This window comes from Cotesia typhae, unplaced genomic scaffold (genome assembly GCF_013202065.1).
Source record: "Cotesia typhae breed Kobodo isofemale line unplaced genomic scaffold, CoteBio_Ctyphae contig_26, whole genome shotgun sequence".
Taxonomy (NCBI): Eukaryota; Metazoa; Arthropoda; class Insecta; order Hymenoptera; family Braconidae; genus Cotesia; species Cotesia typhae.
The window spans coordinates 759874-781066 of record NW_027423732.1 but is presented as its reverse complement, the minus strand read 5'-3'; the positions used below and the strand labels follow the sequence as shown (position 1 = coordinate 781066).

The 21193-nt window shown below is 29.5% G+C and overlaps 1 protein-coding gene across 6 annotated transcripts in view; it reads right to left on the bottom strand.

Annotated features, from left to right (window-relative positions):
* Positions 1 to 17472, bottom strand: part of Msi (RNA-binding protein musashi) — a 42141-nt gene extending 24669 nt beyond the window's left edge. Inside the window, exons 1-3 of one of the 6 annotated variants that reach the window (XM_074239917.1) lie at positions 15517 to 17472; positions 13434 to 13498; positions 13206 to 13321 (exon numbers count right to left, since the gene is read on the bottom strand). In XM_074239917.1, the coding sequence (XP_074096018.1) occupies positions 13206 to 13261 (56 nt within the window). In that variant the 5' untranslated portion in view covers positions 13262 to 13321; positions 13434 to 13498; positions 15517 to 17472. Of the gene's footprint in view, positions 1 to 757; positions 855 to 2151; positions 2421 to 13205 lie in introns of those variants that run through there. The other 5 variants (XM_074239918.1, XM_074239920.1, XM_074239916.1 and 2 more) reach the window with 5 other exon arrangements.
* Positions 17473 to 21193: the final 3721 nt, after the last annotated feature.

The following is a 21193-nucleotide window of genomic DNA, read 5'->3' as shown; positions in this document are numbered from 1 at the left end:
AGTGAGAGGAAAATTCAATAGTAATGTTAAGTATATTTTATAAATTTCACTATTCACTCCGACGAGAATAATAATAAAAAAATTAGCTTATTAAAACAATGAGTGCGTGTCACAAGTCAGCATTTTTTTTGCAAGACAATAAGTTATAAGTAGAACTTAAATAATTATAATTAAACTTTGAATTGACAGTATTCAATGAAAAAGTACTACAAAGCGAGGTACGGGTATGATAAATATTTAATAGTTTTTATTGGGTTCAACAGTAAAACTTAACCTAACCTAACGAGTCTTGCTGAGAGTCCCTTCCATTCCTGTTTTTTTTTTTTTTTTTTTTTTTGCAAGCCTCTCTCCTTTTTATCTTGTATTCATTATATTTATTTTTATACTTTTATTCTTCATACGCTATATGGTGCTTTATAACTTTGTAAGTGTAATAATATACAGAAAAAAAATTAATTTAATCAAGAAAATAATTTTTTAAGTCAAACCAAGAAAATTTAATTCTTCAAAATTATTTCCTTGATTCAAATTAATTTTTTTTCTGTGTAATTATTATTAGGTGACTGAATAGTAGTTACGGACATTGTCTCGGATAGCTTAACTGGAAGAGCCTTTGGTGCGTAACCAAACGGTCCGGGTTTCGAGTCCCGGTCTGGGCAGCCCGAATTATTTTTTCGGTTCCCTAATTTTTCTTTAATGACAAATTTAGCTATTAATTATGGCTACATCTAAATAAAATATTTATAATTATTCTCACCATGCATTCCATTAATTCTAAAAAAATTATTTATTTTTTAGAACAAGTAGCTGTTGCTCCTTAAACCCCACACGTGAAAAAAAACACAATTATTTCGTTGCCATGGCCACCGGATTTAAGACTACAGCAGTCTTGATTATTTTAAAAATTTTTTTTAACAAGAAAATTTATTTTTAAAAAATTCCAATTTTTTTTAAGTTATAATTTAATTAATAAAAAAAAATCTAATATTGTTAAACATCGGCTAATTTGCCGGAGTTAATTTACAATATCGTGATGGTAAGTAAAGCGTGCTGATAACTAACAAAAATAAGATTTACCCATTACAAATTAAATTAGCCGACATTTTTTAATTTTTAGAATTTTTTTTAAATTATAAAAATTATTTTTATTTGTAAAAAAAATATTACATTAAATTTAGGTGTCACTTGACAATTTTTTCATTTTTTTTTTTAACAAAGCTGTTCCAAAAAAATGAATTTTAATCAAAATTAATTTTTAGAATATTTTTTTTTTTTTATTATTTTAAAAATATTTAAAGAATTTATTTTAATAATTAAATTACAACAAAAAAATATTTTTAATTTTCTACATGTGCAATTTTTTCTTTCATTTTTTTTTTAAATAATTTTTCAATACAAAAAAAAATATTCTAAAAATTTTTAAATGTCTTTAGTATTAATGAAAATTAAGTTAGCCGACATTTAAAAATTTTAATAATATATTTTATAGAAAAATTATTAAAAAAAAATTAAAAGAAAAAATTTCGCATGTAGAAAATTAAAAAAATTACACATACAATTTTTCAAAAATATTTTTTCATTACAATTAAATAAAAAAAATTTAATTAAAAAATTTCACATGTGAAAATTAATAAAAATTCCAAGTGAAAATTTTTAGAAGCATTTTTTTATTGTAATTAATTTTTTAAAAATATTTTTAAAACTGACAGCTGACTTTTTTTTTTAATAATTTAAATTAAATTAAAACAAAAAAATTACACTTGCAATTTTTGAAGTTTTTTACACATGCAAATTTAAAAAAAATTTTTTTTGTAATAATTTTTTCAATAAAAAAAATTCTAAAAATTATTAGAAATTTTTTATTGAAGAAATTTCAATTAAACAATTAAAAAAAAAAAATGTAATGTAAAAAACTTGAAAAAATATGTGCAATTTTTTTAGTTGTAATTTAATTAATAAATAGAATAAAAAAAATTTTAGACGTCTGCTAACTTCAGTTTTACTTATTTTCATTAATTTATTTGTTAAAAAAAAATTTTTAAATTATTAAATATTTTTTGAATTAATTATTATAGAAAAAAAAAAATTGTCGGCAAATTTAATAAAATAAATAAAAATAATTAAAAATAAAAACAAATGAAAAAAGCTTACCCCACAGTCGGAAACGTCGTATACGGAAACATAATTCCCAAAGTGACAATAATACCCAGGTACACAAAACACACTATTTAATAAAACAATAATTATTAAAAGTATCAACAGAAGCAACCAAGTATCCTCAGAGAAGTCATGTAGGTTCAAAGTTACCTGTCAATAATTCCACAATAATCAGCACAAATCTAAATATCAACAATAAATAAAGCAATAAATATTTACGAGTATTGAATAAAACTGTTTCAGTGGCCGGTGGGCCAACACACTACTGCTGATGCACACTGATTATTATATTCTTCCAGCAGCAGCAGCAGCAGCAGCAGCAGGCACCAGGAGGTGGGGTGACCAGCCGACAAACTAAACCGACAGCCGACGCGCATGCGATCCTTCGGCTTCCTTCTTTTTTCCCGCGAGCGTTAAAACAAAGGACTTCATTTTAAAACCAGGTAAGTTTTTGTTTTTTTTTTTTTTTTTTTTTAATTAATTGTTTATTTGTTTTACTATAATTATTAAAATTTATAAAATTAATTCTAGACTCGAGACTGCATGACAGCTGTGGCTGGTAGAACCCTTGTATATACACTAATTGACAATACTAAGGTTAGCCGACATTTTTAATTTTTTTTTATTTATTAAATTAGTACGAAAAAATTTTTTTTAAATTGGAGGTTAAGTTTTTAAAATTTTCTACATGGGCAATTTTTTTTTTAATAATTTTTAGAATTATTTTTAACAAATAAATTATGGCAAAAAAATTGACATTTAGAAATTAAAAAAAATTAAAAATACAATTTTTTTTAAATCATTTTTTGGAACTAATTTTTTTAATAAAGTTAGCTGACATTTTTAATAATAATTAAATTAGAACAAAAAAATTGCACGTGTAATTTTAAAAATTCTCCACATGTGCAATTTTTTAAAAATAATTTTTCATCAAAAAAAAAATTATTAAAATTTTTAGCTGTCAGTTAATTTAATTTTAAATAATAATAAAGTTAGCCGACATTTTTTATAATTAAAAATTAAAACAAAAAAATATTTTTAAAAAATGGCATGTGTAATTTTAAAAATTTTCTACTTGTGCAATTTTTTCTTTTAATAATTTTTCAATAAAAAAAAAAAATCTAATAATTTTTAAATATCGTCTAACTTAATTTTAATCACTAATTGTGAGTGTATTCGCTCTGGTTTACTGGTTGGATTACTGGTAAGCACTAAGGTAAGTAATAAATATATATTTTGTGTATAGTTTACTGCCGGAGGGAGTGGGGGAAGTTTCAGAACAGCAGAAGGAGATGGACCGTCAAGCAAACTGCTCGGCCTAGACACTAGTGAGTATTGTTGTCATTATTATTATTATTATTAATATTATTATTATTATTATTATTGTTGTTTTTGTGGAGGATATGCTTTACTTGAGAATGTGTAAGATAGACAAGGATAACTTGGAAGGTGACTCCAGTGACGCTCACGCCACTCAGCTGTATTAATCCGTACCCTTTGGTGGGATGCTATTGGTCCTTGCAGGGATTCTCATTTTTTTTTTTTTTTTTATGGTATTTAAGTCAGCTGTCATTTTAGCATTAGTTTATTTTTTATTTTAATAATTGTTATATTAAAGGATGACATTAAAGTTAGCAGACAGTAGATAATTTTTTTTGAAAAATTGTTTTAAAAAAATTGCATTTTTAATTTCTACCAGTCAATTATTTTTTCTAAATTTTTTTTTGGCCATAATTAGGGTAAGTGTGGGTATTACGGCGGTTTTTTCGGTAGGTCTTACTTCAAAAGCATTTTTATTAAATTTTTCAAAAATAACAATAATTTTTTTTTTTTAAACCAAAGTTTGACTCATTATTGACTCAAAAAAAAAAAATCAAGAGTGCGATAAACTAATATTTTCTTTAAATAATAAGCATTTAAAAAATTAAAGTTCATATGGATGTATTACTGCGGGCATAAAAGGAGCTTGTCTCTATTACTGCGTGGCAATTACTGCGTGCCTATTACTAACGATCAAATTCAATGATAAACAACTTCGGGATCATATAAGAAATTAATAAAATACGTTTGAAAGATAATTATTTGTTTAATAAAATGACTGGATTAGAACGTACTCCTCAAGTAATTTCAATTCATATCAATTAATAATAATCACCGGAATAGTGATGTATAACATAACAACCAGAGTTTTTATAGTAATTAAAAAAATGAGCTTTGTCGAAGAAGCACAAATCTTGATTTAAAAAAAATCATTTTGAATTTTTTTAAATCAATCAAAAAAAATTTTGAATAAAGTTACATTGACTTAATTTAATGAAAATTTCTTAGTTTTAAAGTTTTTCTGCTTAATTTAACACAACAAATTCTTTATTATAATGACCGCTTGTATTTTTTATCAACTTTAATTTATTTGTTTTATTTTTTATCAATTTCTGTTTATAATTTATTTTTAACTAAGAGCAATTTGAAGGCAACTTGAACTGTCAATTGACAGGCAATATTTTCTTTTTAATTTAGAATATATGGATTATTTTACACCCTTAGTAATTGGTAGAAATTCATACAAATAGAGGTGCTTATATTACTGCGGATTATTGAAAACATTCGCAGTAATACAAGCATGTTCATTTTTTTGGTAGCAATTTTTTATTTTGCAAAGTTTAAAAAAGCTGAATGAATTTAAAAGACGATTTATAATCCTTATAAATAAATTTACAAATAAGATTGAAGAAGCTAAAAGACCAATTCCCAACAAACTTATAAGTTAAATTGGGTTAAAAAAAAACGCGAGGCTATATGTACCTATAGAAAAGTGTATTATTAATCTATAGGCTCGGTTGTACTCGTGTAACCCCTGGTACTTGGTTATACAGCCGTGTATAAAGTGTATAAAGCAAAATAAAGTAGTTTGTCGTTTCCTTTCCTTGCAAAACAGTCTCTTGGTTGTCTTTACTTGGTGGTTTAATTCCATCTCTCTCGTCTCTAGCCCACGTCCCTTTGTGTCCTTACACGTTAAGTTGGACGTCCGGTTTCGCGAACAGAGAGAGACAAGAAACAAAACAAGAATAAGAGAAGACAAGTTACCTTGATGCAGAAAGCCGGTTTTTCGAGTGCATTCATTTTGTTTAGTTTTTAATACTTTTAGAACCATTCGTCTATAATATTTTATCTTTTACACTATTTTTATCAATTACTTTTTTGTTTCAGACGTTTTTTTATCAATCTGTTGCAGAGATACTCATGTTGGAATTTTCACAAAATTTTGCTGTATTTTGGTGAGTTATTAGTAATTATGAATTTTGATTTTATGATTTTTTTGGTATTTATAAAAAAAAATTATTTTTATGTGATTATCCTCGAATCACTACTGCATAATTAATTGTATCCACGGAAAAAAATTTCTGGGAAAATTTACGATACAACTATTGTAAAGCTGGACTATACTTTCATTAGTATTAATTGTCAAATATTTTAGAAGAAAATTTACTAATTATTCATGAAATTTTCCAACTTACGATTAGAAAAAGTAAGATATTACTATTGTAAAAAGTGAGAGATTAAAATTGTCCAGTGCTGCCTCTGTATCTTTCCAATAGAAGTATAATAAATTTTACAATAGTCTTATTGGAATGTTTTTCAATTAGTGTGAGTGATGGCCGTGCACAGCGCTAGACTCCGTTAGAGTTTATCTAAATGTTGAAGGACTTTGGTAGTAGTTTACTTCGGATAGCGTAGAGGGAGAGTCCCCGGGCTGCTGACCAAACAGTTCTGGGTTCGATTCCCGGATAGGATGAAAAATTTCGATTTCTTTTTTCGGTTACTGTAAAATTAACAATCAATCCAACCTCCTATCTCTCTCTCTCTCTCTCTCTCTCTCCCTAAAACTTCTTTTAAAAAAACCGACTATCAATTTTTACAATAGTTGAATTGTAAAGTTCACAAACACATATTGTATAATTAGCTCTATAATATTGGACTTTTTGAGTCTCTCGCTGGTCTTGTTTGTTGGATAAAATTTACAATAGTAGATCGTAAAAATTACTAAATGAGAAGTATAGTCCGTTACTATTTCATTAAATAAAAATTACGATAGTAAAATAGTAAAAGTTCCTTCAATTTTCTTCCCGTGTAAAAATTCCTATTTTTAGTGCATGTTGTAATTTTCCTTAAATTTATAAATTTTACATTCTCAAGGTAGTATCAAATATTTAAACTTTTACTTGGTGCTCAAATTAATAAATCTACCTTTATATATCAAGTGTGACCGAATGGCGCTTTTTTACTCCCGCACTGATTGAAAAATATAAAAAAACAGGAAGCGAAACTTTACGTATAGAGTTTTGTTATACAAATACGTAACTTAAACCACCCTCGGGTAAAAAGAGACGAGTAGGATTCTTATTATTTAATAATTTTTTATATTTTTTTACTTACTCCGCACTGAAAGTGCTTCACAGTACGATGAAACCTGTTTTAACATGAATTGGGAAGCAATATCACCGAATAGAATGAGAAAACTTTAAAAATATTATTATATTAATTATTAATTGTACTGAAATATAATAGAGCGGTTTATTTTAACCTTGATCAACTAAATCGTTAATTTATTCACAGTTTAGATGGATATACGTGACTAGTTGAATTAAAACTTTAATTAAATTCACCTGGAGGATATTTTTTACATATTTTATTATTCATAGAGTAAGTGTAGTAATAATAATAATTTTTATTTATATTGCCGATGAAAAAGCTGTTGACGAGATTTTAAATATCGCGGAAATTGAACCGATAAATTTTTACCAACATAAATCGTAACTGAAAGTTATTTTTTTTTTTTATTTTATTTTCACTAGAGAATAAAGGGAAAAAATAAAAAGGGTGAATCAAGTGGACTAGAAAGAATTTCAGATTAATGTGAAACGTTGAATTTTTTTTTGAAATAATTTATTTTTAAGTAAATGACGGAATAAATCAATTTAATAAGTTTACGATGGAGGAACCGGATTAAAAGTTTGATAAAATAGAACAAGATAATAAAATATACATAAAGAGAGGGTGGAGAGGGTGAGGACTGTATAGTAGTAAATTGAGGCTCAAGTCAGACACCGGTACCAGTCGGTACTCTGCGTGATGACGGAATGCGTGTCCGAAGGAGATTTCGATCCGATTGAACGACGGGTATTTGCTGTTTACCACTTATATATTTTGCATACTTTTCAGAAATTTTACTATTGCATTTGTCCTTATTTTTAGAAAATTTTGCTATTTTCTGATTCAAAATTAACTCAAAATAGATACGATATAACCGCCCTATCAAAATTTTTACTATTTTACTATCGTAATTTTTATTTCATAAAATAGTAACGGACTATACTTCTTATTTAGTAATTTTTACGATCTACTATTGTAAATTTTATCCAACAAATAGAAGATTAGACTAATTGCTACTTTTACAATAACCGAAAAAAGAAATCGAAATTTTTCGTCTTATTCGGGAATCGAACCCGGATTAAAAATTTAATAGTAAAATTAGAAATTTTGTTTTATTTTAATTTTGTAAATCAAAAACAAAAAAAATTTAATGATTTAAATGAAAAATTAGTTTTTAAATTTGAATTTTGGCGGGAGAATGACGTAGTTCTGGATCCGGTGCGCAACGTCATCTTACAGAGATTTCAAAAAACTTTCGTAAAACCGCGAAAGTTTAAATGTTTAAAATTTTAAATTATCTATACAATTAAGAGAATAAGGAAAATTTTATCTGTGGCATATTTAGAATAAAATAAGTTCTTTAAATTAAATTTAGTATAATTGGAAAGGTCCTGAATTAGTGCCTTTTTAATTTTTTAAGTTAAAACTACAAAAGAACAACACTTGTTTCAACTCTAATAATTTACAAATAATGTTAATTTTATCTAAGCTGGACAATATTTAGAACATTTACCCTAAATACAGCGGATTATTCATTGAAGGAGAAATAATATTTTAATATTTATTTAAGGATAAAGTAATACCGTGATTATATTATTTGTGTTTAAAATTATGAATCGTTTGGTGAAATTAAATAGAGAATAGCAAATTGTGATTTTAGAGAAAATGCAAATGTTGGAGTAAAGCTAATTAAAGTTTCCCGGCAACTTACTCAAACGCGTTTATTTATTTATTGTCGTAGTGTAATAATATACGTATCAAAAATAAGTAGATAATTTAATTATAAGCTTTTCGTATTTTTAAATTATAAATTTTTTCGGTTATGTATGAAAACTCTCTTATACAGTAAACTATATAAAGCAAACTGTTAATAAAATTATAATGAAGCAATAATTCATTTAATTTTTCATTAAAGACAAATTTGGGAACCGGTGGAAGAAAGAATTAAAAAAAAAGGGAAGATTTTACTCAATAAGAATCTTTTGGTACCCAAAAAAATTATTTGGATAACCTAGGCTGGGATTCGAACCCCGACTATCTGGCTACGTGTTAAAGGCTTTTTCGTTAAGCTATCCGACACCGTCCGTAATTGCTATTTTGAGCTCGAAGAGCTTAAAAATTTAAGAATCAAAATTTTGATAACTTAAGTATGGAATGAAGAAATCCAGGCTGGTTTGCCATATGGATTTTTTTGATAGGGTAGTATTCGAATCATTTTAAATCATTTAAAATTAGATTTCTTAATCAGGAAAGTGTTAGCAAACAAAAAGCCCATTTTTTTCCAAAAATCTAAATTTTTTTTGGACGGTCCAAAAAATTCAGAAAAACGTATTTGAAGTTATAGAAAATTGATCGAGTAAAACAAAAATAAATCAAGTTCAAAATTAGTCGAATTGGCACGGAATGCTCATGTATAACACACATAATACCTGTCAAATCTGTGGTAGTCTGTATCTGAATATGTATTACAAGGTAGAATCCTTGGCTGGTTGGGATGGCGACACGAGAGCCCATCGGTCGTTATCAGAAACTGTAGGAGGAGTAAGAGGGGGGAGTGTTACCCCCAGACCACTTGGCTTTTATATACTAGACTAGATGAAAGATACAAGATACTAGATACTAGATGAATGCACGGCTGTGATGGTGGTGGTAGTAGTGGAAGTACACACGATATTACAGATAACATCAACCAGTGTAGTAGGATACTACCACCAGACCAAGAGGGTGGATATGTCGTCGTCATCGTCGTCGTCGTCGTTGTCGTTGTCGTTGTCGTTGTCGTTGTATATACTCTTCTACAATGTCGAAAGCAATTGGACGCCATTGCTGAGCTGGGACAACATCCGCTCGCGGTTTTAACGATACCTACCATAACGGCTTTTACTCCCTTGTTCGCTTCTCTTTATTGTTCGCTTTACCTCAACAAAAATCCATATAAATATTGGTGGTAATAATAATGATAATGATAATAATTAATCTTCACTATTCGCATCTGGTTTGTATCATTTAAAGTCTAAATACAAGCAACGATACATTTAGTTTATGGATCAACAGTGATTAGGGCTCCAATGACTTTCCAGTCGACCTCTCATTCCGATTACGTTCTCCCTATGGAACGTGGAAATAAAAATAAATCGAGAGAAAAAAAAAAGGAGAGCTAAAAAGAGGAAATATTTTACTGAAAAATACATCCAACATTTTTACGATAATTCAATGAATTTTTAACGATACGGTTTATATAGCAAAAAAGGATTTTTTAGAGTTTTTATAATTATAAAATATATCGGAATGGAAAATTATTTAGATACACAGGAAATACTAAAGCTATCGAGAAATCTAAAAACTAATGCGAAAAAATTTAATAAGCTTTTAGATGGAGCTTACAGGAATTTAATAAGTTATCGAATTTAATAGAAATTGCTTAAAGAACTGCTGAAACTCACTATTTTATTAGATTTTAATACTTTTGAATTGCTGTTATTTCAATGAGCTTTCAGATAAAATTTACAGCTATTTAGTAAGTTATCTTATTCTTAAGCTATAGCAAGGAGAGACACTAAAAGTTTTCATTTTTAATTAATTTTTATAAATTAATAATTGCTGCAATTAGTAAACTAACCCAGCGATTTAGCTGATTTTCGAAGTTAACCTTGGAAATCCTTCAAAAAATTAGTATACGGAAAAAAATTTCTGGGAAAATTTACGATACAACTATTGTAAAGCTGAACTATACTTTTAATAATTTTTAAAATTTTAACGGTAAATTTTTTTTTTAATATTAAAATTCCGTATATGTCTGCGAATTTTTAATTCAAGTATAAAACAAAATTCGTATTCTTAAAAAAAAAAAGTTTTCATGCTACCTGGTCAATATTTGGCTCCTTTACCCTACCAGCAACATAAATAATTCAAATAGCATAGATGACTGCTGCAACAGTAAACAATTTGTCATCGTCTAATTGCATTATCACGGTAACAACCGTGACAACCTGCAGCCCACGTTCTGCCTACAGCCAACAGTCTACAGTCTACATAGTTTGCACGCACTCTCTAAATACAGTCCACATAACAATAATAGCTCATCATAATCAGCATAATGATTTCTTACTTATTTTTTATCTTACAAATATAAACCCAAGAGTACGTTTATAATCTCGTAACTCTTTACCAGTGAGATGCGCCGAAATAATCTCAACACAACTGTCACTGTCACTGCCAAGCTCACTGTTGTAGTAATAATTTTCATTCAAATTAACTAGAGCTGGAATATCATATAAACTCTAAAATTGCTAAAGAGCAGACCGTAAGAGTTGATAATAACACCGGGGTGTTATTAAAAGAAAAGAAGAAATATTAATACGAAAGATAATAGAAAAATTAAAAGGAAGGTACAAAGCGTAAGAGCTATTCCCGTATAAGTCTAAAAGAGGAAAATAAAGGGCAGGCTCTCTTGAAGTAAAGGATGAAAATCACTTCGCAGTGGAAAAAATATATAAGCTCGGAGCTTTAATCAAAAAAAGGACCTACTTTGTAAAGTATATATTTTTAGTGATACAAAAATTAAATAAATCATAAAAATCCGATTTTTTTTCCAAAAAAGGATATTTTTATCGGACAAATTTAATCCAACGATTTATGTAAAAAGAGAATTATTAATTTTAATCTAGGCATCTCTATCATGCCCTACTTTTATACGAGATAATATTTTTTCAATAATAATAACACGAGGCAAAAAAAAATGACTGAGAGTTATGGTGTAAGTTGTGAATGGAAATTTTAAATAGCTCATGAGCTCGGGAATTTACCGAGAATTCAGATGAAAATAAGAGAAGCTTATCTCTTGGTGCACGCCTAGCCGCTCTCGCCGTAGATGTGGATGGAAAAGCTCCAGGCGTGTATGGAATTCAGAATATTAACGTTGCGCGATAATAACCCTAAATATTTTTTTTGTGTGCACACCGCTACACAAGTGAACATCCAGATTCGCTTAAAACTATTCGAATAAATTTTTCCCTTTTTTTTCTTTATTTTCAATTAAACTCTTTTTAATTGCAAGCTACCGTGATAGCCGTATAGAATATTCAAAGTATAAAAACAAAAATTTATTCAATATCTGGTAATCTATATACTGTTATTCTACAAGTATACTCGGTCAAAATTGATAAAATAAAGTGCGCCGGCGCCTAAATTCATGTATCAATATATATTTGTATACAGAGTACGTTATAAATGTCGATTAAACTCAAGTGCACTAACGTATGTTTGCTCTTATTAATTTAAAAATAAAATACGCAAATACCTCTACTGGTCAACAATTAAACAAATTTGTATTACTTTTGTAGTTTATTCTATTTACTTTTTTAAACCTTAAATAATACGATTTTCGTGAGAAAATGTTGGAATCTTGAGTTTTTAATTAAAATCTTCGCGCTCAAGATGAAATTGCATTTATAGTTTTCTTATAATTACTTTTAAAAATCACCAACTAAATTTAAGGATTAATTTTCAACAAATTACCTTTAAAAAAAAATTCCACCGAGTTTTTATGAATTTTTTTAAATTATAAAATTGTCAGCTGATCATTTAAAACTTGTGATATGAAAATTAACGATTTAATGTAATTAATCGTTGGAATCTTGATTTTTAGGCTACACTGAGAGAAAAATCTGGTTCTCTGAACTAGCAAAATCTAGTTAAATAGCATCGCCACTATTTAATGAAAGTTCTTATATCTAAAATAATAAATTATATTGAACCCCAATAGATAGTTACTTAAATTATCTTTAGTTAAATATGGGCTTAATAGTAATCTTTATTAACTTTAACTCAGAAAACAGAAAAAATAATTCTTGCAGCCCGGACCGGGAATCGAACCCGGATCTTTTGGTTGCGCACCAAGGGCTTGGACAGTTAAGCTATCTGAGCCGTCGTCCGTAACAACCTTTCAGTCACCTAATTATTTTTTGTTTAACACGATAGAAAAGTATTTATTTAAATTCAGTCCATGTAACTATTTATCAATAGTTACTTAAACTAATGCATAGTTCGAGTAACTACAAAAAAAAAGAACGCTTAGTAATATTTTAATAATGACCTTAAGAGGTAAAATCTCAAATAAATTAATCATATGGTTGATAAAGCCTTGAAAAAACAAATTTTGAAAATTTAGTTCTTAAAATTTCTGCAAGATGGCGTTGCGCACCGGAAAAGGTACTACGTCACTCTCCCGCCAAAATTCAAATTTTAAAAAACACTTTTTAGTTTATAACTAACTTTAACAAGTTATTTGTTAGTTGCAAAATATTACTTGGGATGTTTGATGAATATTTAAGAGACTTTTTACTTTACAAGATAATTTTGTGAAAAAAAAAAACGTTTAAAAATATTTTAAAAATAAAGTTATAATTCAGCTATCTACTTTTCTCTCAGTGTGCAATTTTCTACAATGTAAATATTATTTTAGTTATACAAAATATCGTACTACCAGTTATTGATTAGAAGCTACACTACTTTTATAATTATAATCATACTTTTCAATTCTAAAAAACAAAAAAAAAATTTAGCAGGTTCATAAAAATAATATTAGTTTTTGATAAATTTTCAACAAAAGGACTCACCAGTTCTCGATTACGCCGACGTTGGAAAAGTTTGGTGGAAAGCTCGCGGCCGCCATTGGTGGTAGCGGCGCAATTTTGTTAGCTCCCTCACTTCCGGTTTTCCCCAGTTTTCACCGCTAGAACAAACCGACAACTTCATTATTATCGATTCATTCAAATTCCGACGTTAAATTACATTTAAACTTTACTCATATGCTTTTGTTATTGTTGGTATATAATATCACACACATTTGAGGGAATAACATCCAGTGATTTTTATGAAAATTCTTAAACAATAGCTTCTGTTTCCGATGCTGGAATGCAAATAAAAAAACAACTGGTTAATTAACGAATCGACTGCCAGTAAGAAATAACAATATACGTCGGAAATATAATCTTACAATGGATATTTATATTTTTTAGTATATATTGTAAGCTAGCAATGATATAAATTATAAAACTGGCTTAATGATTTTTTTAATAATCCCACACTTATATATTAAAAAACTTTGAATTATTAAATTAAATTAATTTAAATTTTCCCGGGTTTATGAAAGCTTTTTAAAATCTCTGTAAGATGGCGTTGCGCACCGGATCCAGAAGTACGTCACTCTCCCGCCAAAATTCAAATTTAAAAAATAGATATTTCAAAAATTTTAAACATTTATTAACTAAAATTCCGTATAATTAAAAATCCAAGTACAAAATAAAATCCTTATTTTTTATTTTTTGTTATCTGGTAAATATTTTCTTTTAAAAAAAAATTTTTCGTTGATTTTCAATACCAACAATGGACAGCAGAGATAAAAGTTGTGAAAAAGAAACTTTGTGAACGAAAAGTGTGTCGTCTATTGTCAAGAACATTCATATCAGGAGAAAACAGAAAACAGCAATCATAATAATTCAAGTATAGACAACTGAACAGAACTTACGTTGAGTAAATATGAAAGGAAAATTTTTTGTTATAAAAAAATGGAGCAAGATTCACATTAATGCTCTGCGTGATGATGTGAACCATCAAGAGCAACGGACAACATGTACTAAGTGTCACGATATTTCACTAGGAAATGTGGGAATCAAAATTTGACTACTATACTCATCCACTAGAGCCTGACAGGAGCCTGGCGCTGTACATTTATCGTCACCATCTCTCTCTGTCGGAAGTAATATGAACATACCGCAATAATATGACAGCAAGGGCTGTGCAGAGAATCCTTGTGTCAAAACAGCCGTCTTTCCCTGCTTATGATAAAGAGTTTATCCTCTGATTTTATTAAATAATGCTTAATAATAAAAGAGGAATTTTAAAGCACTTTGAGGATAATAATAGCCTCGGAAGGGTAAAAGAAAGAAGAGGAGAAAAGGAATGGATGTAAACGAGAAGGTTATGATGTGCGACGTGTCGCGATTAACGACCCACAGCCGGAGGAATAAACCGCCAGTGCTCGATTATTATCAACCCTAGTCGCTATCGAATTTCGATAAATGTCCGCTGCATATCCTACGATCTAGGTGCAAATAAAATAGATCTCTTTGACCAATTATTGTGGATTTTTTTTAAAATCTAGATATTGTGCAGGGTGTTAACAGGTTTACGCCTAAAGTTCTTGACCGATCTTTATGAAACTCAGTAAACTTATTCTATGAATCAATACCAAGATACAGTTTAAAGAAGAGCCGAATCCGCCAGTTAGTTTACGAACAAATAAAGTTACAAGGTGCATTGTCTTTCTGCACAACGTCGACCGTTTTTCTCCAATGATTAAAATTTTTTTACGCTCCAAAAAAAAAAAAACCTCTGGAAAATTGAATTGGCAGATTGGCCAACAACAAGTCTCCCGGGTTTTCATGAATTTTTTTCCAATTTTTCCGAGATGAAACGCACACAATAGCACAGTCATGAATCTAAAAAATCCGTTATTCTTTTTAAGTTATTGTAAGTCTTTAGACGGAATATATAGCAAGAATGCAAGCTACTAGTGGTAGTAGGACATATTTGTACATAGATAACTTAAATATGGAGTGTATCTTTATCTAGCATGTAGGTATTGCATGAATTACGTCGCCGCATCGAGCTCGTTGCCAAATGGACCGCGAATAAATTCATCGATCATTGTCATCTCTCTACCCTCCTCGTTTCATTTGGCCTCGTCGACGTACTACCCAGGAAAAATAACCAGCGTATAGTATTCTGATATTTTGATACCCTCCAATGAAAATGAAAGAGTAATAATACTCGAAAATAAAAAAAATTAAAAAAAAAGTGTGAAAAAAGCAAGATTGTTTCGTACGTAAATTAAAGTTTTGCCTGAGCTTAAAAAATATTACTCACTACTATTTCTGTAATGAAGTTTCTTGCTGGAGATGCCGAAGATGGAAATTTTCCTCCAGACTTGTCCGTGCAGTAACAGTAATTACCGAATAGAAATGGTGCTGGTAGATTTCTTCTTCTTCTTTTTCTTCTTCTTCTTCTTCTTCTTCTTCTTTGATTCTTGTTCTTGTTCTAAGTCGTCGACATCTATATACCTTGGGTATTCTTCTTGTTGGTTGTCATATCATTATACCAAGCGTCTTTTGGTTGGTAACCTTCCAACTGGGCTTTTCGTTCTTGGAAACATTTCAAACTGCTGTCAGAGCCATCGATTCTCTCTTTGGGATACTTATTACCTAAAAGTTAATTGTCACTTAACTTTTTCTCTCTTTAGTTTATTTTATTTCCCTATTCTTGTTAGGGTTATTAATTAAACACTTAGAGGGATTATTTATTTTTGTTTTTTAATTAAAATTTTTTCTTTTTGTGAAATTATATTAAATGTCTCCAGTGTATTCCGAATATTCCATATTTTATAATAAATTTATTACATTAATAATAAATAGTAAATATGATTGCAATTTTTTGTGTATTTATATGACAAAATAAGTTTTTTTAATAAATTTTAGTATAATTAGACAGTTCAAGAACTTAATAACTGTCCAGACGATTTTTTAAATTTAAATTTTGGCGGGAGAGTGACGTAGTTCTGGATCCGGTGCGCAACGCCATCTTACAGAGAATTTAAAAAGCTTTCAAAAACCCGGGAAAATTTAAATTAATTTAATTTAATAATTTAAACTTTTTTAATTTATTTTAGATTATCTTTAAATAGCAAACTTTATTATTTTAATTAATTAATATTATATATTTTTCTCAACTAGTAATTTTTTTAAATTCCTAAATTAGTGATTAAAAAAATTGATTGTTATTAATATTGTAGACAAAAAAGTAAGATTTAAAATAAAATAGGGTGTCAATAATTGGTGCTTTTACCCTAGTCTTCCAATAATTAACCAGTCAATATTTGTTTCAATTTCAAGAATAATTAAAAATTCAAATGAGGACACCAGAGCCTCAAAATGTCAGCGTGAATGAAAAGTAAAGGTTAAAATAGATGTGGTAAATAAAACCTCGGGCATTGTGTACCGGGAAGTTGTTGAGACCAAGGGCTGGTACTGCTGCCTCATCCTCTTGAGATTCTTCCTTATATATCTTGTATACATATACAGTTACTCTTGTTCACTTGTTCAGTATTCCTCAGTAGTCTTCTTGTTTTATCTCTCCGCGGCACGATAGACAATCCTCCACACCCGGGTTCATTTCTCAAGAGTCCCGATATTTCCCTCTTGTATTTTGTTAACAAGTCTTCTCTGCACTCTTCCTTCTTCTTACTATTTCCGTAACCGGTCCACTTTTATTTAAATATTAATATTAAATATTAAATACTGCTGACGTATATTAAATTTCGCTTTTGTTGTTATCGTTAGTGTACTTCATGTTAATTCCTATCAGATATATATACGTTTTGTTTTAGAAAACGGAAAGATATAATATCCACTTTTTTACCCTCACTCTTCCCCTTTCCCTACTAGGTAGGCAGTAGGACATGTAGATAGTCTGACGAATAAAAGAAAGAGTTTAAATTTCAGAGAGAATTAAACGTTGTAGATGTTAACGGCCGACGGGTGTAAGAAAGTGCACGCAAATCACTCCACTATCTTCTTTTTTACTTGCTGTCAAGTCAAATTATATTCCGAGGTTTATCTTCTAAATATATATAGAATGGAAAGAAGAAGGGAGTAGATTTACGGATAACGTCGACGTCTCAAGAGACTTTTATGTATGTTACTATTAAAAAGCTCTCAATTATAATTGTATTTTCAATAATTCATTCTTTTGAGTTAGATTGATAAAAAAGACTTTTTAGAAATCTATGGAAAACTAGCCTAGATTCTCATATGGTTGTATGGGAGTTGGAAAAAGAATTTATATACGGGAAGAAAATTGAAGGAATTTTTACTATTTTACTATCGTAATTTTTATTTAATAAAATAGTAACGGTGGACTATACTTCTCATTTAGTAATTTTTACGATCTACTATTGTAAATTTTATCCAACAAACAAGACCAGCGAGAGACTCAAAAAGTCCAATATTATAGAGCTAATTATACAATATGTGTTTGTGAACTTTACAATTCAACTATTGTAAAAATTGATAGTCGGTTTTTTTAAAAGAAGTTTTAGGGAGAGAGAGAGAGAGAGAGAGAGAGAGAGAGAGAGAGAGAGAGAGAGAGAGAGAGATAGGAGGTTGGACTAATTGCTAATTTTACAGTAACCGAAAAAAGAAATCGAAATTTTTCATCCTATCCGGGAATCGAACCCAGAACTGTTTGGTCGGCAGCCCGGGGACTCTCCCTCTACGCTATCCGAAGTAAACTACTACCAAAGTCCTTCAACATTTAGATAAACTCAGAGTCTAGCGCTGTGCACGGCCATCACTCACACTAATTGAAAAACATTCCAATAAGACTATTGTAAAATTTGTTATACTTCTTTTGGAAAGATACAGAGGCAGCACTGGACAATTTTAATCTCTCACTTTTTACAATAGTAATATCTTACTTTTTCTAATCGTAAGTTGGAAAATTTCATGAATAATTAGTAAATTTTCTTCTAAAATATTTGACAATTAATACTAATGAAAGTATAGTCCAGCTTTACAATAGTTGTATCGTAAATTTTCCCATAAATTTTTTTCCGTGTAGAACAATTTTTTTCTCTAATTTTTCGTAATATTGTTATGTATTTCTCTGAAGGCATTAACAATTCCTTGTCAATCTATCAATTCAAAGAAATTTGAAATTTAATTAAATTTTTTACATTTCATTCTATAAATTTATGTACTTTCTAAATTGCTCTAGGGTTTACACTATCAGTGTTGTAATCTTATTTGAATAGGAAATCCACTTCCATTCCAGGGCTTTTTTTTGTTCTCGGATTTTCCACCGAGCTGATAATCTAATTAGCATCAACAGTCGTAAGATACTTGATGGGAAAACCCATTAAGCTTTTGGACTTAATCGTCCCCGCGGGCCGTTCGTCTATCCAGTCTGTATCCCGACTCTGGGTAAGAGAGTAAGGATCAGGTAGCCCTGGTGGTTCTGAACAATCTCATAGTCAGGTATTGTGTTTACTTGGTATATGTTTACTCATCCATTGGATCCGTTGTGATGATGATGACGTTGGTAAAATCTATTGGCGCCCAACTGTAAACAACTGGAACACGTACGCTGATTCAAAGAGAATATTAATTTACGTTAAATTCTGATTTACTTTGAAGTATTAATTGTCAAATATTTTAGAAGAAAATTTACTAGAAAGGTAGTATCAAGTATTTAAACTATTACTCCGTTTCATAATAATTCATAATAAATCCTACGGTCCGGTTTATTTTTCATAACTCACCCAAAAAATACCCGCGAAAAGTTTAAAAGTTTTCTATTAATTAATAAAACCCAACTCTCAAGGACACGACGAGTTAATAGTTATCGATGCGTACTTCTCTGGAAGTAACTTTAACCCTCATAATATACTACGCTCTCCGCTTCTTCATATTCGATTAATTCGATTACTCGACGCAGGCGCTCTACTTCTCCCTCCTTCAATCTTACAATTTCAATCCAAACACAATTTAACCTCAAAAATTGCATCAATTTTTTTTTTTTTAATTTCCCCAATAAAAATTGCATTCAAATTTCAAATAAATGAGGATAAAAATTAAAGAGAACTAAGTGAGAAGAAATGAAGAAAAGCAGATGTCGGCTAAATCTGTACTGCATGTCTCGGTACTTGCAAACACATATACATCGTGTCCGATCCACCGATTCGTCTTTTCACAAGTTAAGAGATACGAGTTGATCTCCCGGGAACGGAACGAGTGTCGTCTTAAGAAAGCACCCTAATCATTCTCTGTCTCAATTTATATATACTTTTTGTAGCAAAACATTTCCGTGACAATCTACATTTAGGATATAAATATAAAATAAAATATATAATCGGGTAAGGTAAGTTCTTTTTGTTTTCTTTCTATACGACTATTTGCAGGTATACTTAAATGCATGTGATTACTGAAGAGATTCGATGAGACAGCTGTGAAGAGATAAAAGGTTCTTATTCTTCTTTACAATTGATAAAAATGCGCTCAAGGGAAATTAGATTTTTATTTTAGCTACATATTTTTGTAAATTGTTATCTATTGGAGAGCCAAGATGAAATTAGACGGTCAGAAAGATTAGTGATTAAAAATAATTCTGAAAAACAGAATTTGTAATTTTATCTAATGAAAAAACTGCTTGCGATGGACTTGAACCCGATACCACATGGTTGACAGTCTTCTACGCTACTCACTGACCTAAGTCACGTTTTTCGTAAATATAAATTCACTATAGGCCCTTATAGCAATCTTTTTCAAGGCTTGAGCAAGTCTGGTCTCAATTTCGATAGTTGTTAGTGGCTTTTTCTACCTATGGATCTTGCTCCAGATACTTGTAGCAAATTCAATTGACAAATCTTAAACAAGCCTTGTACAAGAACTTTGGGCCGGATTATAGCTCAAGAATTGTGTAAGAAAATTGAGAAAATCTGAAGATGGTTATCGATAAACTAACTATATCAATTTTTGAGAAAGACTGACACCAGAAGAAGCATGCTGAATATACTTGTGCAAGACTTGCTCAAAATCTGTTTACGATCAAATGTTTTCGAATGACCGTTTGCATCATTCTACCCCTTCTATATTTACTACAGGATCAGTGGATCTCATTCAGCTTAACCTTTTAGAGTATAAACCTACTGTTTTATCGATCAAGACAAAATTATTTTAAAATGACCACCACTGAATCAATATATCTTCAAGTAGTGGAGGGGAAAAAGTGCTATAAAATATATAATGCATCATGCATCTTGAGCAAATCTTGAGCAAGTCACGCTTCAACATTTGCTGTTAGTTTTTGGTTCACAAATGCTTTAGAAATGAACAAATTACTGAGAATTACGGATCTTGAGCAAATCTTGAGCAAGTCATGGGTAAGTGTCTGTTGTGAGTTTCTAATTAAAAAAATCCGTCAGAAAGTTTTTCAATGCACCTTTCATTAGACTTGTCTCATAATCTTGCACAAGATTACTTGAGCTAGTTATATATAAATCTTGAAACAGTTCTTTCTACATGAACTTGAGCAAGACCCATATGTAGAAAAAGACACTAGCAACTAGGGGTTTTGCTCAAGACACTGGCACCTAAATCTTGCTCAAGCACATGTTACCTGGAAGAATCCATACTTCCGATAATTTCCTATACAGGAATTTATTAACCCACAGCTTCCTATAGAAACTGATACTTCCTATGTGGATTTTCCATATATTTTGAATGCTTAGATACTTAATTAAGAAATGACCTTGTATCTTGTGAAATATTGAAGTTTTTAATTATATAAGCTCATCCTGATGTTACACGCATCAAGAGCTTTCATTTGAGTACCCACATTAATTTTTCATATATTTTATATATTTATATATATTATATATATGGATATATGAAAAATATATAAAAAATGCATGTGGGTACTCAAATGAAAGCTCTTGATGAGTGTAACGTCAGGATGAGCTTATATTTAAAAAAAAAGTCAATATTTAAGA